We start from the raw sequence: 13,762 nt of genomic DNA, 5'->3' as shown, positions 1-13,762 counted from the left end.
TTAATGACCAAAACTTACTAATATATGGCACAAAAGTACTATTTTGCTTACAAAACTTATACCAAACCAATACTAGGAAGTTTATTTGAAATAACAATAAAATGTTTTATTAATGATTAAAACTTAGTACCTTAGTTAGTAAGTACTCGTAATATACTTGTATAATACATGACCTTTCACCTAACCTTATAAAATAATAAAATTTTGCTGTATTATAATTTTGAATAATTTTTGAAAAGTTTAAAAGTTTGGATAATAATAACAACACATCTTCCTAGTTATATATGGAATATCACTTATCTATGTAATTTCTATAATTTAAAACCTATTAATATAATAAGATGATAAAGTTTTAATATATTTATTGTCTAGGACACAAGAAATAATAAGAATTAAACTTGTATTAATATAGACCTAACAAAATGAAAGAAATAGTGTAACAATTAATACAACAATAAAAATAATAGAATTAGTATAACAAAATTAGTATAATTTGGAAAATTTTTCCTCTGGAGATTACAAATATAAGATCCAACCACTATACAAAAATCACATGCATATATAATCTATTATATAATTTAAATTAAATTTAGTTCATGTACAAAATGATCTTAAAATAATTAGCACACTACAATACCATATTATTTTAACAACAAAAATTTTGTTTGCCAAAAGTCTCCAATATCCATGATTTATGTATGAGAGATATTTTACCATATTTTTATCTCTTTTTTCCCATATTTGTATCTCATGTCTAATCATTGATGTTAATTTGAGGAAGAATATTTTTTATAATAAAATCATTTTGAATTTAATTAACAAGTTGAGATTTTTAAAAAAAATAAAAGTGAAATATTTTGGGAAATTATTTTTTATTTTCCCAAAATTAAAAGATTGCTATTTTTACCAATTGTTGCCATTAACATTTCATTTTCTAGACTAATTTTTATCAATGTAAAATTAGTTTAGTTGACAATAATTGAAGTTCTGTTGGTCCGAGAATTGGCATGCTATTGTTGTTATTTTACATGTAAATATATAACCTAAGTAATAAAATAAATAATAGCTACTTAAAAAAAGGAAATAGGTGCTCAATTGATTGCATTCAAACTATGAATTATGTTAGTGCATAATTGCTAAATTATATTTTTATTTATAAGAAATCAATATGCATCATATATTGACCAGGACTAAATTACTGATTACTTAACAAATCATATCAAAACACATGATGTGATATATATTTTATTTGGTCACCTTTAGACTCATACCACTTTCCTTTCTTTCTATTTATATTTTAAAGGTGCAAAATTCTCTTGATTATATTAGTGAAAATGCATAAAATCTTTTACAAAATTATTTCAATTTATTTACAAAATATTAGTACTTTTGGTAGAAGCAATGCATTGTAAGGATGGTTTACTAACTTTTTAGTAAACAAAACTGCTACATTAAAAAGTTAAAAAAAGGCTTGATTTTATTATGCTTTAATTAGGAGTGCTTTTCAAGAGAGGAATTAGGGGATTAATTTCTTTGATTCAAGAATTTTTAGAGATTGTAATTATCAAAAGAAAAAAGAATTTTTAGATATTGTAACTCTCTTATTATTTGATTTAATAAATTTGATATTTGTGCAACTTTTCATGTATTTTATTTTCGGCAACGAAATTTGTGCTTATAGGTAGATACAAATATGGTAACATATCCCTCATATGTATGTCATGGATATTTGAGACTTTTAGTAAAAAAATTTTGTTGTTAAAATAACATTGTATCATAGTGCGCTAATTATTTTTGGACCGTTTTATACTTGAACTGGATTTAGTTTAAATTATACAATAGATTATATGTGCAAGTGATTTTCATTTAATTGTTGGATGTTATTTTTATGAACAATCTCCCAAGGAAAAAGGCTAGATCATACTGATTTTCTTATATTAACCGTTATACTAATTTTGTCATTTTTATTGTTATACTATTTCTCATTTTGTTTGGGCTTTAACTCTTATTAATTCTTGTGTCCCAGATGTAAATTTATTAAAACTTTATTAATTTTATTATATTCATAGGTGTTAAATTATAAAAATTGTGATATATAAACAAGTGATATTCTATATATAACTAGAAAGATTTGTTGTTATTGTTATCCAAATATTCAAACTTCTCAAAAATCGAAAATGATTAAAAACTTATAATATGACAAAATTTTATTACATATTTTACAAGGTTATTTCAAAAGTGAAAGTACTTTTCATAGTATTTAAAAATATATAAATACAAAAAGAATTTAAATTATACCTATAATCATTTATTATACAGGTATATTATGAGTACTTACTAACTAAGGTACTAAGTTTTAATCATTCATGAAAATATCTTATCATTATTTCAAATAAAATTCCTAATACTAGTTTGAGATAATTTTTTAATGTAAAATTGTACATGTATTCCAAAAATCAGTAAGTTTTGATCATTAATCAAATTTACCATGTTATTAGTAAGAATTACTATTTATGTATAAAAACTTACTGTTAATTGAACTAAACTTACTCTCTAAAAAGTAAGTTTGGGATATAAAGTAGTAATTTATATATTTAAAAAGTAAGTTTAATTTTTATTCCAATTTACCTTTTGAGGTATTAACATTACTAATCTATTAAGGTTAACTTACTATTTTAGATAGGAAACTTACTTCCATATTTTTACTTGTTATCTTATTTAGGTGGATGGATCTAATAAATAATCAAATGGTCGCTAAAAGTGCAACAACCTATTATATTAGGTAAAAACTGTTTCATTACCACAACTATCGTTACTAAAGCATTGTCCTGCCCACAGAAACTAAAAATCATGAAGTTTAACCAAGTATGTGTGTGTGTCTCTGTATATATATAGACACATATACATACATACATACATACAGACATATAGCATGTAAGAAAATTAGACACAAAAAATCTTTTTATTTTTTTTCTAAACTAACAGGTAGTTTTCCATTAGGGTTATTTTTTTTCCAATTTTCTCCCTAACGTATACTCTGATTCTTACTTTGTCCCCTCACTTTTATTTTGTGTCACTTAATCCCCTAAGAGATAAAAGTACCTCTTTTCAATTTCAATCCGTCATTCAATTTTGACTACTCTAATTGATGGTGATAAAGTTTCACATGAAAAGGGTGGATACATTAGGGAATATACTAACAAATGATTATCTTTTGAAAATTGTTCAAAAAAAGATTTTGATAAACAAAAATTCATAAGAGAAAAAAATGTCTAAATAACTGACATGTGGATGCATGATTGTTAAAAAAAATATTGGTAATTGATTCTCAAAAGTCTAATTATGAGGAGAGAGAATACAAAATTTTTCTCAATTTCTTAAATTGAAGAATGGATGAAATTTATTTGTAATTAACTAGTTATACAGAAACATTGTATAGTTTCTTCACATTTGTAAGTTAGAGAATGGGCATCCTAAGTTTTTTGGCGTGCCCAAGTTTTTTGGCTAGAGAAATTTTTTAATTTTTGAAAAAAGAAAATGGTCCCATCAAACCGAGGTCTAAACAGGAAGGTATTGTCCATATAACTTAGAGATAATTTCAAAAACCTCCTGAGGTTTTTTCTAATCACACTTAACACCCCTCATGTTTCTAAAATCACACTTAACTCCCTTAGAATGACAACCTTTGTAACATGTCAGCCCTTTTATGTAAAAATAATATTAAAAAATATATTAGTAGAGGGACTATAGTATTCTTCCAATTTTGCCCTTTTGCAAGTTGATTTTTGAATTTTAGAATATGAAAATAAAAACAAATAGGATTGCAATATTTACATAAAAATTGAGGAGGTGTAAGTACAATAATTGCTGAATTATATAATTTTTATTGATTCATATGACCATTATAAGATCTGTGCCAAAGCTTTGGATAGAAAGGAAATAAAATTTTTTTGAAAACCACAAAACTATGTTCAACAAATACTGTTTGTTAACCAATTTTTCAAAAAATTTGTTTTTGATAATTGAACACTATTATAGGTATATTTAATATGCATTTTTTCATGATTTCAACTACATGCCAGCAGTATGATTAATTCAACGTATGGTTCGTTCTCTGACTTGCCTCGCCTGGTGAGAGGTGATATTACTCTGGATCGGTTGGGCGTTCTGAGCCTTCGTAGGAGTAGAGTTTTGTTAGCTTGTTAGGTAGCAATTTGCATTTTGTTTCTTTTTCCCTCATTGCAGTTGATTAATAAAGAGATTGTTTAAAAAAAAAAAAACTATATGCCATCAGCCTTTTTTTTCACCAAATGAATGATTTTAACCTATTGTTCCCTCACCTCTTACTGATTAAACTAGATAACAAGATAAAATCATAGTTAAAAAAAAAAATTGATTTTCTATGTTTAGATTGTCTAAATACTTCAAAACCTATATTCGATTGCATATGCAAAAAAAAAAAATAGCGCCCAAAATGTGCCCATATTTTATGGCATTTTTGTTACTTTATTTTTATATAATCGAACATAAATGTTTTTTCTTTTTTTTCTTGCCTTTTCCTACATAAGAAATATGGAAAAGGCTTAAAAAGAATCAACTTGTTTTTATTTTCATCTTCAAGTTTTCAAAAATCAACTTGCAAAAGGGCAAACGTGGAAGAATATTATAGTCTCTCTCCTAAGTACATTTTTTAATACTATTTTTACCTAAAGGAGGTGATATGTTACAAAAGTTGTCATTCTAAGGGTGCTAAGTATGATTTCAGAAACTTTAGGAGTGCTAGGTGTGATTAGGAAAAACCTCAAGGGAGGCTTCTGAAATTATCCCTATAACTTATTCAAGAACCATCCATCATTCATGGGCATTTGATTTGTAATATGAAAAGGAAGGAGCTAAAAAAGAACTTTATTTTCTATTGATTAACTTCACAATCTGGGCCATGCCTTTTTGGGTCCTTACAGTAATCTCCATACATATAACTTTTCCTCGCATTTTGCAATCTGCATTGCTGCTCAGAGTCTAGTTGCCGATACTTGTTCTTTCCAACCAAAAAAACAAAGAACAAAGAAAAAAGTTGCCAATACTTGTTTTGATTCCAATACTAGGATTGGAAGGAACATTGTCCCGGATTGGAAGCCTTTTGTTGGCATCCATCCTTGCCAAATTCTTGATAGTGAGCCTTGAATGGCCCTTGTGTCCAATCTGGTGTCCCAAGATAACTTGGATTCCAAATGTTTCCCTCCACATGCATTGGTCCTGTTGGGAATCCTACTCCTAGTTGTGTATTGTCCACACCATAATTGGAGTAGCATCCACAAACCGCTTGCAATTGCACGAAAAGACAGAGAAAATCAAAAGAAAGTCAGAATAATCTCATGATTGAGTTAATAGATAAACATGGTTCATGATTTTTATTTCGTAATTGAGTTTACTCCAAAAGATTAGTTACAATTAGTTACAACATATAAAGGGAATGCTATTGTTTTCCCTATTTAATGAAACTAAAATATTAGTTACAATTTTACTTTTAGAGTTTATCCTTCGTGTAATTCATATGTGAGGGTCAACAAGTAGACAAGAAGTATAACAATTTGGGAGAGGGTTGGGTTGGATGGTAAAAGAGGAGAAATTATAAGTAAGACGTTTTGAAAACCTTCCACTTACACAAATAATAATAATAATAAGTATAACAATTTTCAGGATATGGATATTCCAAATAGGGTGTTTTTCGAATCTTTTGTTGTTTTCTGATTTATGCTAATGTTGATTTTGATTTTTTAGTTGAGATTCTATAGGTATAGAAATTGAATCGTAACCATGGTGCTATCGTTTCAGTCTCCAAACTTTTACAACCAGCCGAGTTGAGTTTATGCTGATGTTGATTTTGATTTTTTAGTTGAGATTCTATAGGTATAGAAATTGAATCGTAACCATGGTGCTATAGTTTTAGTCTCCAAACTTTTACAAGCAGCCGAGTTGAGTTGAACGTCTTTTTTTTCTTTTTCTTTTTCTTTTTGGCATAAGTGGGGGTTTCGAATTTTAACCTTTCATTTATACTCCTTCTGTTCGCACCACCCACCTCATCCTTTCCATCTTTTTTTTTTCTTTCTGACATAAGTGGAAGTTTCAAATTTGAAATCTCTCATTTACACTTCTTCCCTTCGCACTACCCATCCCATCCTTTCCTTCGAGTTGAATATCTTATCTTTTACAATCAGTCGAGTTGAGTTACACTTTCTCCCTCCGTACCGTCCAACCCAAAATCTTTTACTTACACTCCTTCTCTTTATACCATCCAATCCATCATTTCCTCGAAATTGAACCCTAACTGCCAAACCCAGGATTCGAACCCTAAATCTGGCAGTCAAGAGAACCTTAAGAGCCCTCCCCTGACCATTCAGCCAACCCCAATGACTGTTCATTTGTTGTTTTGAGCTCATTCAAAATTTTATGAGATAAAATCATTGTTTGAGTTCGGCTAATTTAAGAATAACCTAAGTTTAAAATCATCTCGAGCTCAATTCATTTTACAAAAATAAGCTATTCATGCTTGAAGTTGATTTTCGATATAAATGTTTTGAAAACATAGAGTCTAGCTTATTTTTAATCTTGAGAACTCTCTTATATTGATTGACAAAGCATAAACAAAAGTAATAGCATAATATGAAGCAATTGTTTCGCAGACAAAAACTAATGCTCACAAAAACAAAAGGTTCGTGTTTGCTTGTTAATTGATTGAGCTTGTTTAGGTGTTCGAACTCCATTAATTTAATCAAACCAACGAGTTGAAATTGAACTTATTTGAGTCAAATTGGACTTTGTTCTTGAACACCTCGATTCATTAACACGAGTCTAGTAATGGTAACAGAAATTACTGTCTATACTATAAGGTTCTCACCTGTACAAAATTTGCTTAGAATGGACTACCCTGTCTAGATGCTTATAATTCGTTGTTCTTGAAACAAGAATACTTATCTGCCATTTTTCAGAAAATCCATTACCTGATTACTAGATTGCAAATGGTTTTGTCTCTACTGAGTGCCGGTTAGTGCACGTACTATGTGTCCATTGGGCTCATTGGTACATTATTTATCTCCTCTTACATTTGTACAATTTCACTATTTAACTTCTGACAATAAATAAATACATAAAAATCACTGTACCAACTGATGCGAAAATCTGTGAACTCAAATGTCTTAAGAAATAATGGTCCTTAGATCAATCATTCCATTGATTAACTGGATATTCTAGGCCATGCTTGGTGGAGTCATTACATACTCAAGAGTAGCTATTCGATTTTCTTGTATTTTGTAGCTTGCTTATTTGATCATCATGAGTCATGACTTAGTTGCGAATAACTCTGTTTCATTCCAACAATAAATTGAGGAGAAACATTCCTCAGGCTTGGAAATTTTGTAGGTGCACAGATTGAGCCGTGAATGGTCCTCAAGAACAATACACCTTTCCAAGCCTACACGGGATCTTCAGTACCACTTTTCCTGTAACAACTCAATATCACTTCTATATTTATGCCAAGTATCTTGTTTAGTTAACTTGTCATATACTGTTTATTTAAATTTCTTCTACCCTCACATGATAAGTGGGATTGACGCTAGAAACCGTTCCAAGCCAACATGGGTTCCAAGGGTAAACTTCCATCTCGACCATCTTCAACTTCAGGTGTTTGGGCATACCCATGACATGCGAGTAACAGGTAAAATAGATCATCTGTATAATTGTGATCCCCCGTAAACACTAAGAGGTCATGATGCAATAAATTGGGATCATTTCTTACTAGTATTAATAAAGCAGATACGACTCTGTGGCCCCGACAAATCACCTAAGTAGTACTAAGAGTGGCAAGATACACTTATTTTTACTTGTTTTCAGGTGAAGTACAGCTCAACTGATAAAACTCTTCACTTATAATAATTGAGAGGCTACGAGTTCGAGTTATCAAAAGGTAGATAAGGAGCCACTGTTGACGCATACAATTATGAAAGACGTGATCATCAGCACACCTGCACTGTTATGTTAAAATAACATAACATTAATTGTACAGATGGCTTTTCATGACGATCTTCTGCCTCCAGATCCACCTTCCCTCTGGCAATTGTAGTAAATTGCTGCAACAGGCGAACCTAAATTGTAAAGTTCAGCAAAGTCCCTGGTGCTGAAGTTCTGGCGCCACCCCGGAGCATAGACTGTCTGCCGCCCAAGCTGTCGGAAAAGCGCAAAGACGAAGCGGTGGATTCCCATTGATGGCCGTGGACTCTCATAGCACACAATTTCTTGGCCTACACATTTATCACCATAATGCGAGTTATCCCCTCAACGCAGACATGACTGGCAAAATTATGGTTTACCAGTTTTCTATGACTACCAATATCTTTTGGGTATCATTTCATTTGGTACGTAACATTTTCAGAGTTTTGGAGCTGTTAGACATTAAAATTGTCACAGGAAAGGAAAAAAAAAAAAATGGTAACCAATACTATATTGGACCCGGATGCCTGAGAAACATATTCATGCAACCAATTTCTCATTCCACAGTGCAATTATTGACCAATAAAATACTGTCAACGTCTTTCTAGGAGCAACGATGATCACATATTTCTTGACTCAGACATCCTTTCATGACTATATGTACTCAAATGAAAAGCATGCAAAGATGGAGAGTGATTCAGGTAAAATTATTGATTCAAATGCTACACGCTTATACAAATCAACAGAAGTTGTCGAACCCAAAACATCATTTCTGAAGTTCGACAAGCATGTGGATTGAGCCATCAAGGAGATTGCCTGCCACCGAGAATGGAAATGGGAGCGATAAAAAATTCAAGTGTGGAGAAAGAACGAATTTTCCAGCTAGAGATTCGGGTCTAGTCAGGCCCTAAAAAGATAATGTTTGTTCAAAAATGGAAATAGAGGAAAAAGAAAATTAGAAGCAAACAAGTATAAGCATCAAAGCGGATAGACATAAGCAAAATTCATCGCAGCTTTAATTTGATCAACATGTGAGTCTGATCAGGTCGGCTCATCCCTTCTTTTTGGATGGTGTGATCTGTGATGTTGTCGTCCAAGAACTAGTGCATGACAAGATCTAGTGGGAAATAAAGGGTAATTGAATATCCTTCAACATTTGATCAGAATTCAATCTTAATCCTCTGAAAGTTTTGCTAAGGTAGTCCATATGAGCCATTTTTCACATTTGTTTGAATTATGTTCCCTATAATTCCTGCAATTTTATGTCTTACGCCTAGTAAAAGTGTGCATATAACGTGAATCACTATTTTATCTCCCAAAGTATATAATTAATAATGGCGAAATAGGGGGATAGATTAAATGGATTTTGAAGTTTAGAGATTAAAATCAAGCTTAAGGATGTCTCGCCTATTTACCCTTTTTACTCCTTTAATCAAACGTATCTTCAATACAAAATCAAGGTTAGTGGGAGCAAATTTGAGTAATTACACCAATTAATAAGTTCTGAACTTTAAAGATCCAAATAGAATCCGTTACAAAGTTCAAGAACGTCATCTGTAAATTACCCGGGGAAAGAAGGCCAAAGAAAGCATTTTCGGATACTATGGTCCTGGCTAGTATTCTTTTTTCTATTTGCCTCTTTTTTTCTTTTTTCTTTTTTGATAAAGCATTTTCCCTTATTCATGTGCCAGATGCATACACATACATATCCCATTATCTGTGCGATGATAGAAATGGTAAGAAACATATGCGAACCAATCTTTAAACGAACAAAGAGAGATACTCACCAATAATTTCAAAAAACAAAAGAAAAAAGGGGAAAAAATGAACTACTCACCGAATGATGCTCCTGTGGTGGCTGGAATATCAGTGACCAACCTGTAAATGGTTTATGAGCAGCATATGTAAATGAACCTTGAAAGTAAGAATAGTCACATTACATATGCTTAATTTAGCCCATGATATTATGAGTAAAGCAATATGTATTACCACCGTATAAATTCCTAAGCTAGCACAATATTGGAAAAACCAAATATGAGGACATATGTGCTATTTCGACAACAAGCGTGAAATGGAATCATCAAGCATGGAATTAGGGATTCAGCCTTGACAATAATTGCAATACTTTGTCAAGAAAATTTCTCAATCAGAATTACAGAAGAAATGACAACTCTGTTTGGATTGGAGATTTTTGAAAAACAAGTTTTTCAATTACAATGCTACAATAATACACAAAAAAAATATCAAAAAGAACTTTAAAAACACCAAAAATACAAAAAAAAAATAATTTAAAAAATAATCTCGTCTACAGTAAAAGTTTTTCAATTACATTATTGTTATAGTAAAATATTTAATACATACGAACCTCAAAAAACTCTTCGAAATTTTAAAATACATATCTCAAAATACACAAAAAATTTCACTTCTTTCCTTTCTTTTTCTTCTTCTTCCTCTTCCCATCTCAACCGCCGGTGCTGGCGCTGACAACTCCTTTCTTTTTTTTTCCCCCTCTCCTCCTCCTTCCTTAAAGAAAAAAAGAATTTCTTTCTCAAAACCCTCAAATCTAAGAAAGCTTTCTACGATTTCTATAATAAATAATAAGCTACAATAAAGTTTTTATAGAAACGCTCAAAATACTCACCATTCAAACGGGTCCACTTCTCTCTTTTTAATGCGCGCTCTGAAGTAAGGACCACAGAGCGGCTTTAGAAGCACGTAGGGATACTAGGGTACAATTCGTTGGTCTATGAATATTTTCACATGGTCCATGACTGAGAGCCTAAAAGTTACGTGCAGGTCAATCACTTGAAAATGAAATAAAGCGGAGATATAGTGATGTACAGAAGGGTCTCATTTCTACCAAAAGAAACAGAATCTCACTCAAGCATTCCTGAAATATTCACACGTCGACAACGTGGCCTACATTACTGTTTGTTTTTTTCTTCTTCCTACTACGTGTCCAATGTGATCCCGCGACACCATGTATGTACTTGTTACTTGCAACCTTTTCGTTCAGCTCAACCAATAAGATGTTCCACATCGGCAGATGAGGGGGGGGGGGGTTGTATTATTGGCATATAATTTTGGATTGATTATTTTGACCTGCAGTTTCAATCTAAAAATTTATTGGGCTAAGCTCAAAACATTACAAATGGTATCAGAGAAAATCTCGTTTGGTCTTTGCACGAGAAAGGTAAGCTTGGCGCACAGTGATGTTGGTCTTAGGGTCCGTACGAATCGAATCACTCGTAGAATATGCAAAACTAAGTACTACATTGGAGGGGATTGTATTTTCATGTGCGGGGCCAATTCCGTATGAACCACCTCTAAAACCTACTAGACTTAATTACGAGCCACTTACGTGCCAATTGACCTACGAGCTACTTCCGTACCACATTGGATAAGGATTACCTCTAGAGTGTGTCCTCGTGCACAACTAAGTGGACTCTATCATCCCCCTTTGCGATGACCTAACCTTCGTAAAGTAGACTCCATGAAGAGAACCCAACCTTCGTAAAGGTGCGATAAATGAGATGTCTCACATCGTTAGATGTGGGAGTGGACTCCATGATCGTCCTTTGCAAGTATACGATCTTCTAAAAAGTGGGGTGAGTAAGATGTTGGACGATGGTCACCTCTAGAACTTGTATGAACCACATCTAGAATTCATGCACGACTAAATATGTGGGAGGAGACTCCATGATCGTCTTTGCGATGACACAATCTTCTTAAAAGTGGAGTGTGTAAGATGTTGGACGAGGGCAACTTTTAGAACCTATACAAACCACATCTAAAATCCACACACGATTAAGTGAACTCCATGATCATCCTTTATGAGGATCAACCTTCATAAAGGTGAGGTGGTGGGATGAGTGAGATGTGGGAGTAGATTCCATGACGAGGACATTACCTTCCTAGAGGTGGGGTGAGTGAGATGTCGCACATCGGCAAATGAAGGGGAAAAAGAAAATGAAAGGGAAAAAGAATGAAATATAACATCTCGCACATTGAATTACTAATAATTTTAGATCATCCATTTGATAATTTCAACTCACAAGCTCAATGGGCTCGGGATGTTGCACACCATTTTTACCGTATTTTAACAGAGATTTCATAGATCATCATTGTCACGTCACTCCTGTCCTACTCTCTCTCTTTTGTCAATTTTTCTTTTTCCTCCCTCTCTGTTCTTTGTTGTTGTCTCAAAAGTTTCCAATGCAATAGTATAATAGAAAGTTGTAGCAGCATGATGTTTTCTTGCATATTTTTTAACAGACCAGTACGCAGCAGATGTTGACATTTCTAAACGTCCAAGATGACAGAGGCCATTTTCTTTTTTGGCTGCATGCACCAGATGTGAAGAGAAAGTGAGAGAGAGAGAGAAAGGCTATTTCTAGAGAGTACGCACCAGTGCAAATATTCCCGAAGGTTTGGATTACTGGGACTTGGAGCATCAGGGTCTACCATCACCTTCATAAACAACAATGAAAGCTGTCAAATATGTTTTCATGCTGAATGAGTGAAATCCTAAAGGAATACCTCCAACTGAGCAGCACTTTTTAGCTCAGAAAGCAGGCTGGAGTACTCATGAATCAAACAAATAAAGGCACCAAACCAAAATGAACAAAAACAAATCCTCCTACAGACTAAAGTGCCCCCCGCTAACCAAAGAAAAATTGCAACTCGGGTCATAGAATTTCTTTCGAAAAATATTTTTACCTTATTAATTATCGATCTACCCCATTGACCAGAGGAGAATGCACATTTCAAATGTCGGGTTGTGTACAAACTTTTGTTTTTGATTACCCTAATAATGTATACCTGGTTATGAGTAATTTGATAACAATTTTTAACAAAAGAAAGAAGTAATGCGAATAATGTTTCACTTTAATGATGATTACAAATACAAATTCAATGATTTAAGGAATCCAGTCAATCTTTATACATACAAAAACTTGATACTTTAATAAGTTGTAGGGTATTAGTGAATTCTTTATATCCTCTTGTATTAGCATTTTTTGATTATATATGTCCATGCATATCGTTGCTATCCCATACTATTTACAGAACCAGAAGAAAAAAATATTTCAGGCTCCAACATTGTACTGGGATTTACACTAATATCCACAGTCAAAAACTTTTCAATGGAATAGTGGCCGGTGGAAACTGAAAATGTGCATCGATGATGGTGATGGTGATGATGATAATCAGCTTTTTATTTTTCTTGGTAATCAGAGAAGATGATCAAGCTTACTTACCAGAGTATAGAAGCTACGAAAATCATCACCTCCAATCTCAACCCTAGGCTGGCTAACGACCTGAGAGGGTCTAAACTCACAACCATTAATCACGTCTCTGTTGCCATGGATAACTCTAAGGGGTATGGACCTGTTGAAGGGGTCCAAAACATCTGCTATCACACGTCCAACCACTAGAGGATCTACCCCCCTATACATCGTCACTGTTGAAACCACCTCAACAACGGACCCTCTTGGACTCCCCCGGCAAATGGGAGCAAATTCTCTCCTCCAAGGTGCCAATGCTTTGAGGGAGGGAAGTGGAGAAGTATTAGTTGTGCACATATTGTTCACGGGCTTTCGCTATTTATATATATTTCAAAATTGGCAAGAGGTATCTATGCTTGGCCAATCATTATTATTTCTTGGATACATGGTATTCTTCTTGATGATAAGAATCTTAACTTTTTCTGTTTCCAAGAATTTTCTTTTTTTTTTCTCTAGTCATTTTGGTTTTCGTTAGTTGATGAGTTTTAAGA

General features: G+C 32.7%; 1 protein-coding gene across 1 annotated transcript; it reads right to left on the bottom strand.

Moving 5' to 3' along the window:
* Positions 1-7,769: 7,769 nt before the first annotated feature.
* On the bottom strand, positions 7,770-13,549 carry LOC113713879 (protein VERNALIZATION 3). Its single transcript, XM_027237685.2, has 4 exons — positions 13,245-13,549; positions 12,395-12,456; positions 9,824-9,864; positions 7,770-8,297 (listed from the first exon to the last, which is right to left on the bottom strand). Exons 1-4 carry the CDS (start codon positions 13,440-13,442, stop codon positions 8,071-8,073), a joined length of 528 nt encoding a protein of 175 aa, XP_027093486.1. The 5' UTR covers positions 13,443-13,549; the 3' UTR covers positions 7,770-8,070.
* Positions 13,550-13,762: the final 213 nt, after the last annotated feature.

This window comes from Coffea arabica, chromosome 10c, assembly GCF_036785885.1.
Source record: "Coffea arabica cultivar ET-39 chromosome 10c, Coffea Arabica ET-39 HiFi, whole genome shotgun sequence".
NCBI classification, from domain to species: domain Eukaryota; kingdom Viridiplantae; phylum Streptophyta; class Magnoliopsida; order Gentianales; family Rubiaceae; genus Coffea; species Coffea arabica.
This window is presented reverse-complemented; position numbering and strand designations above follow the sequence as displayed.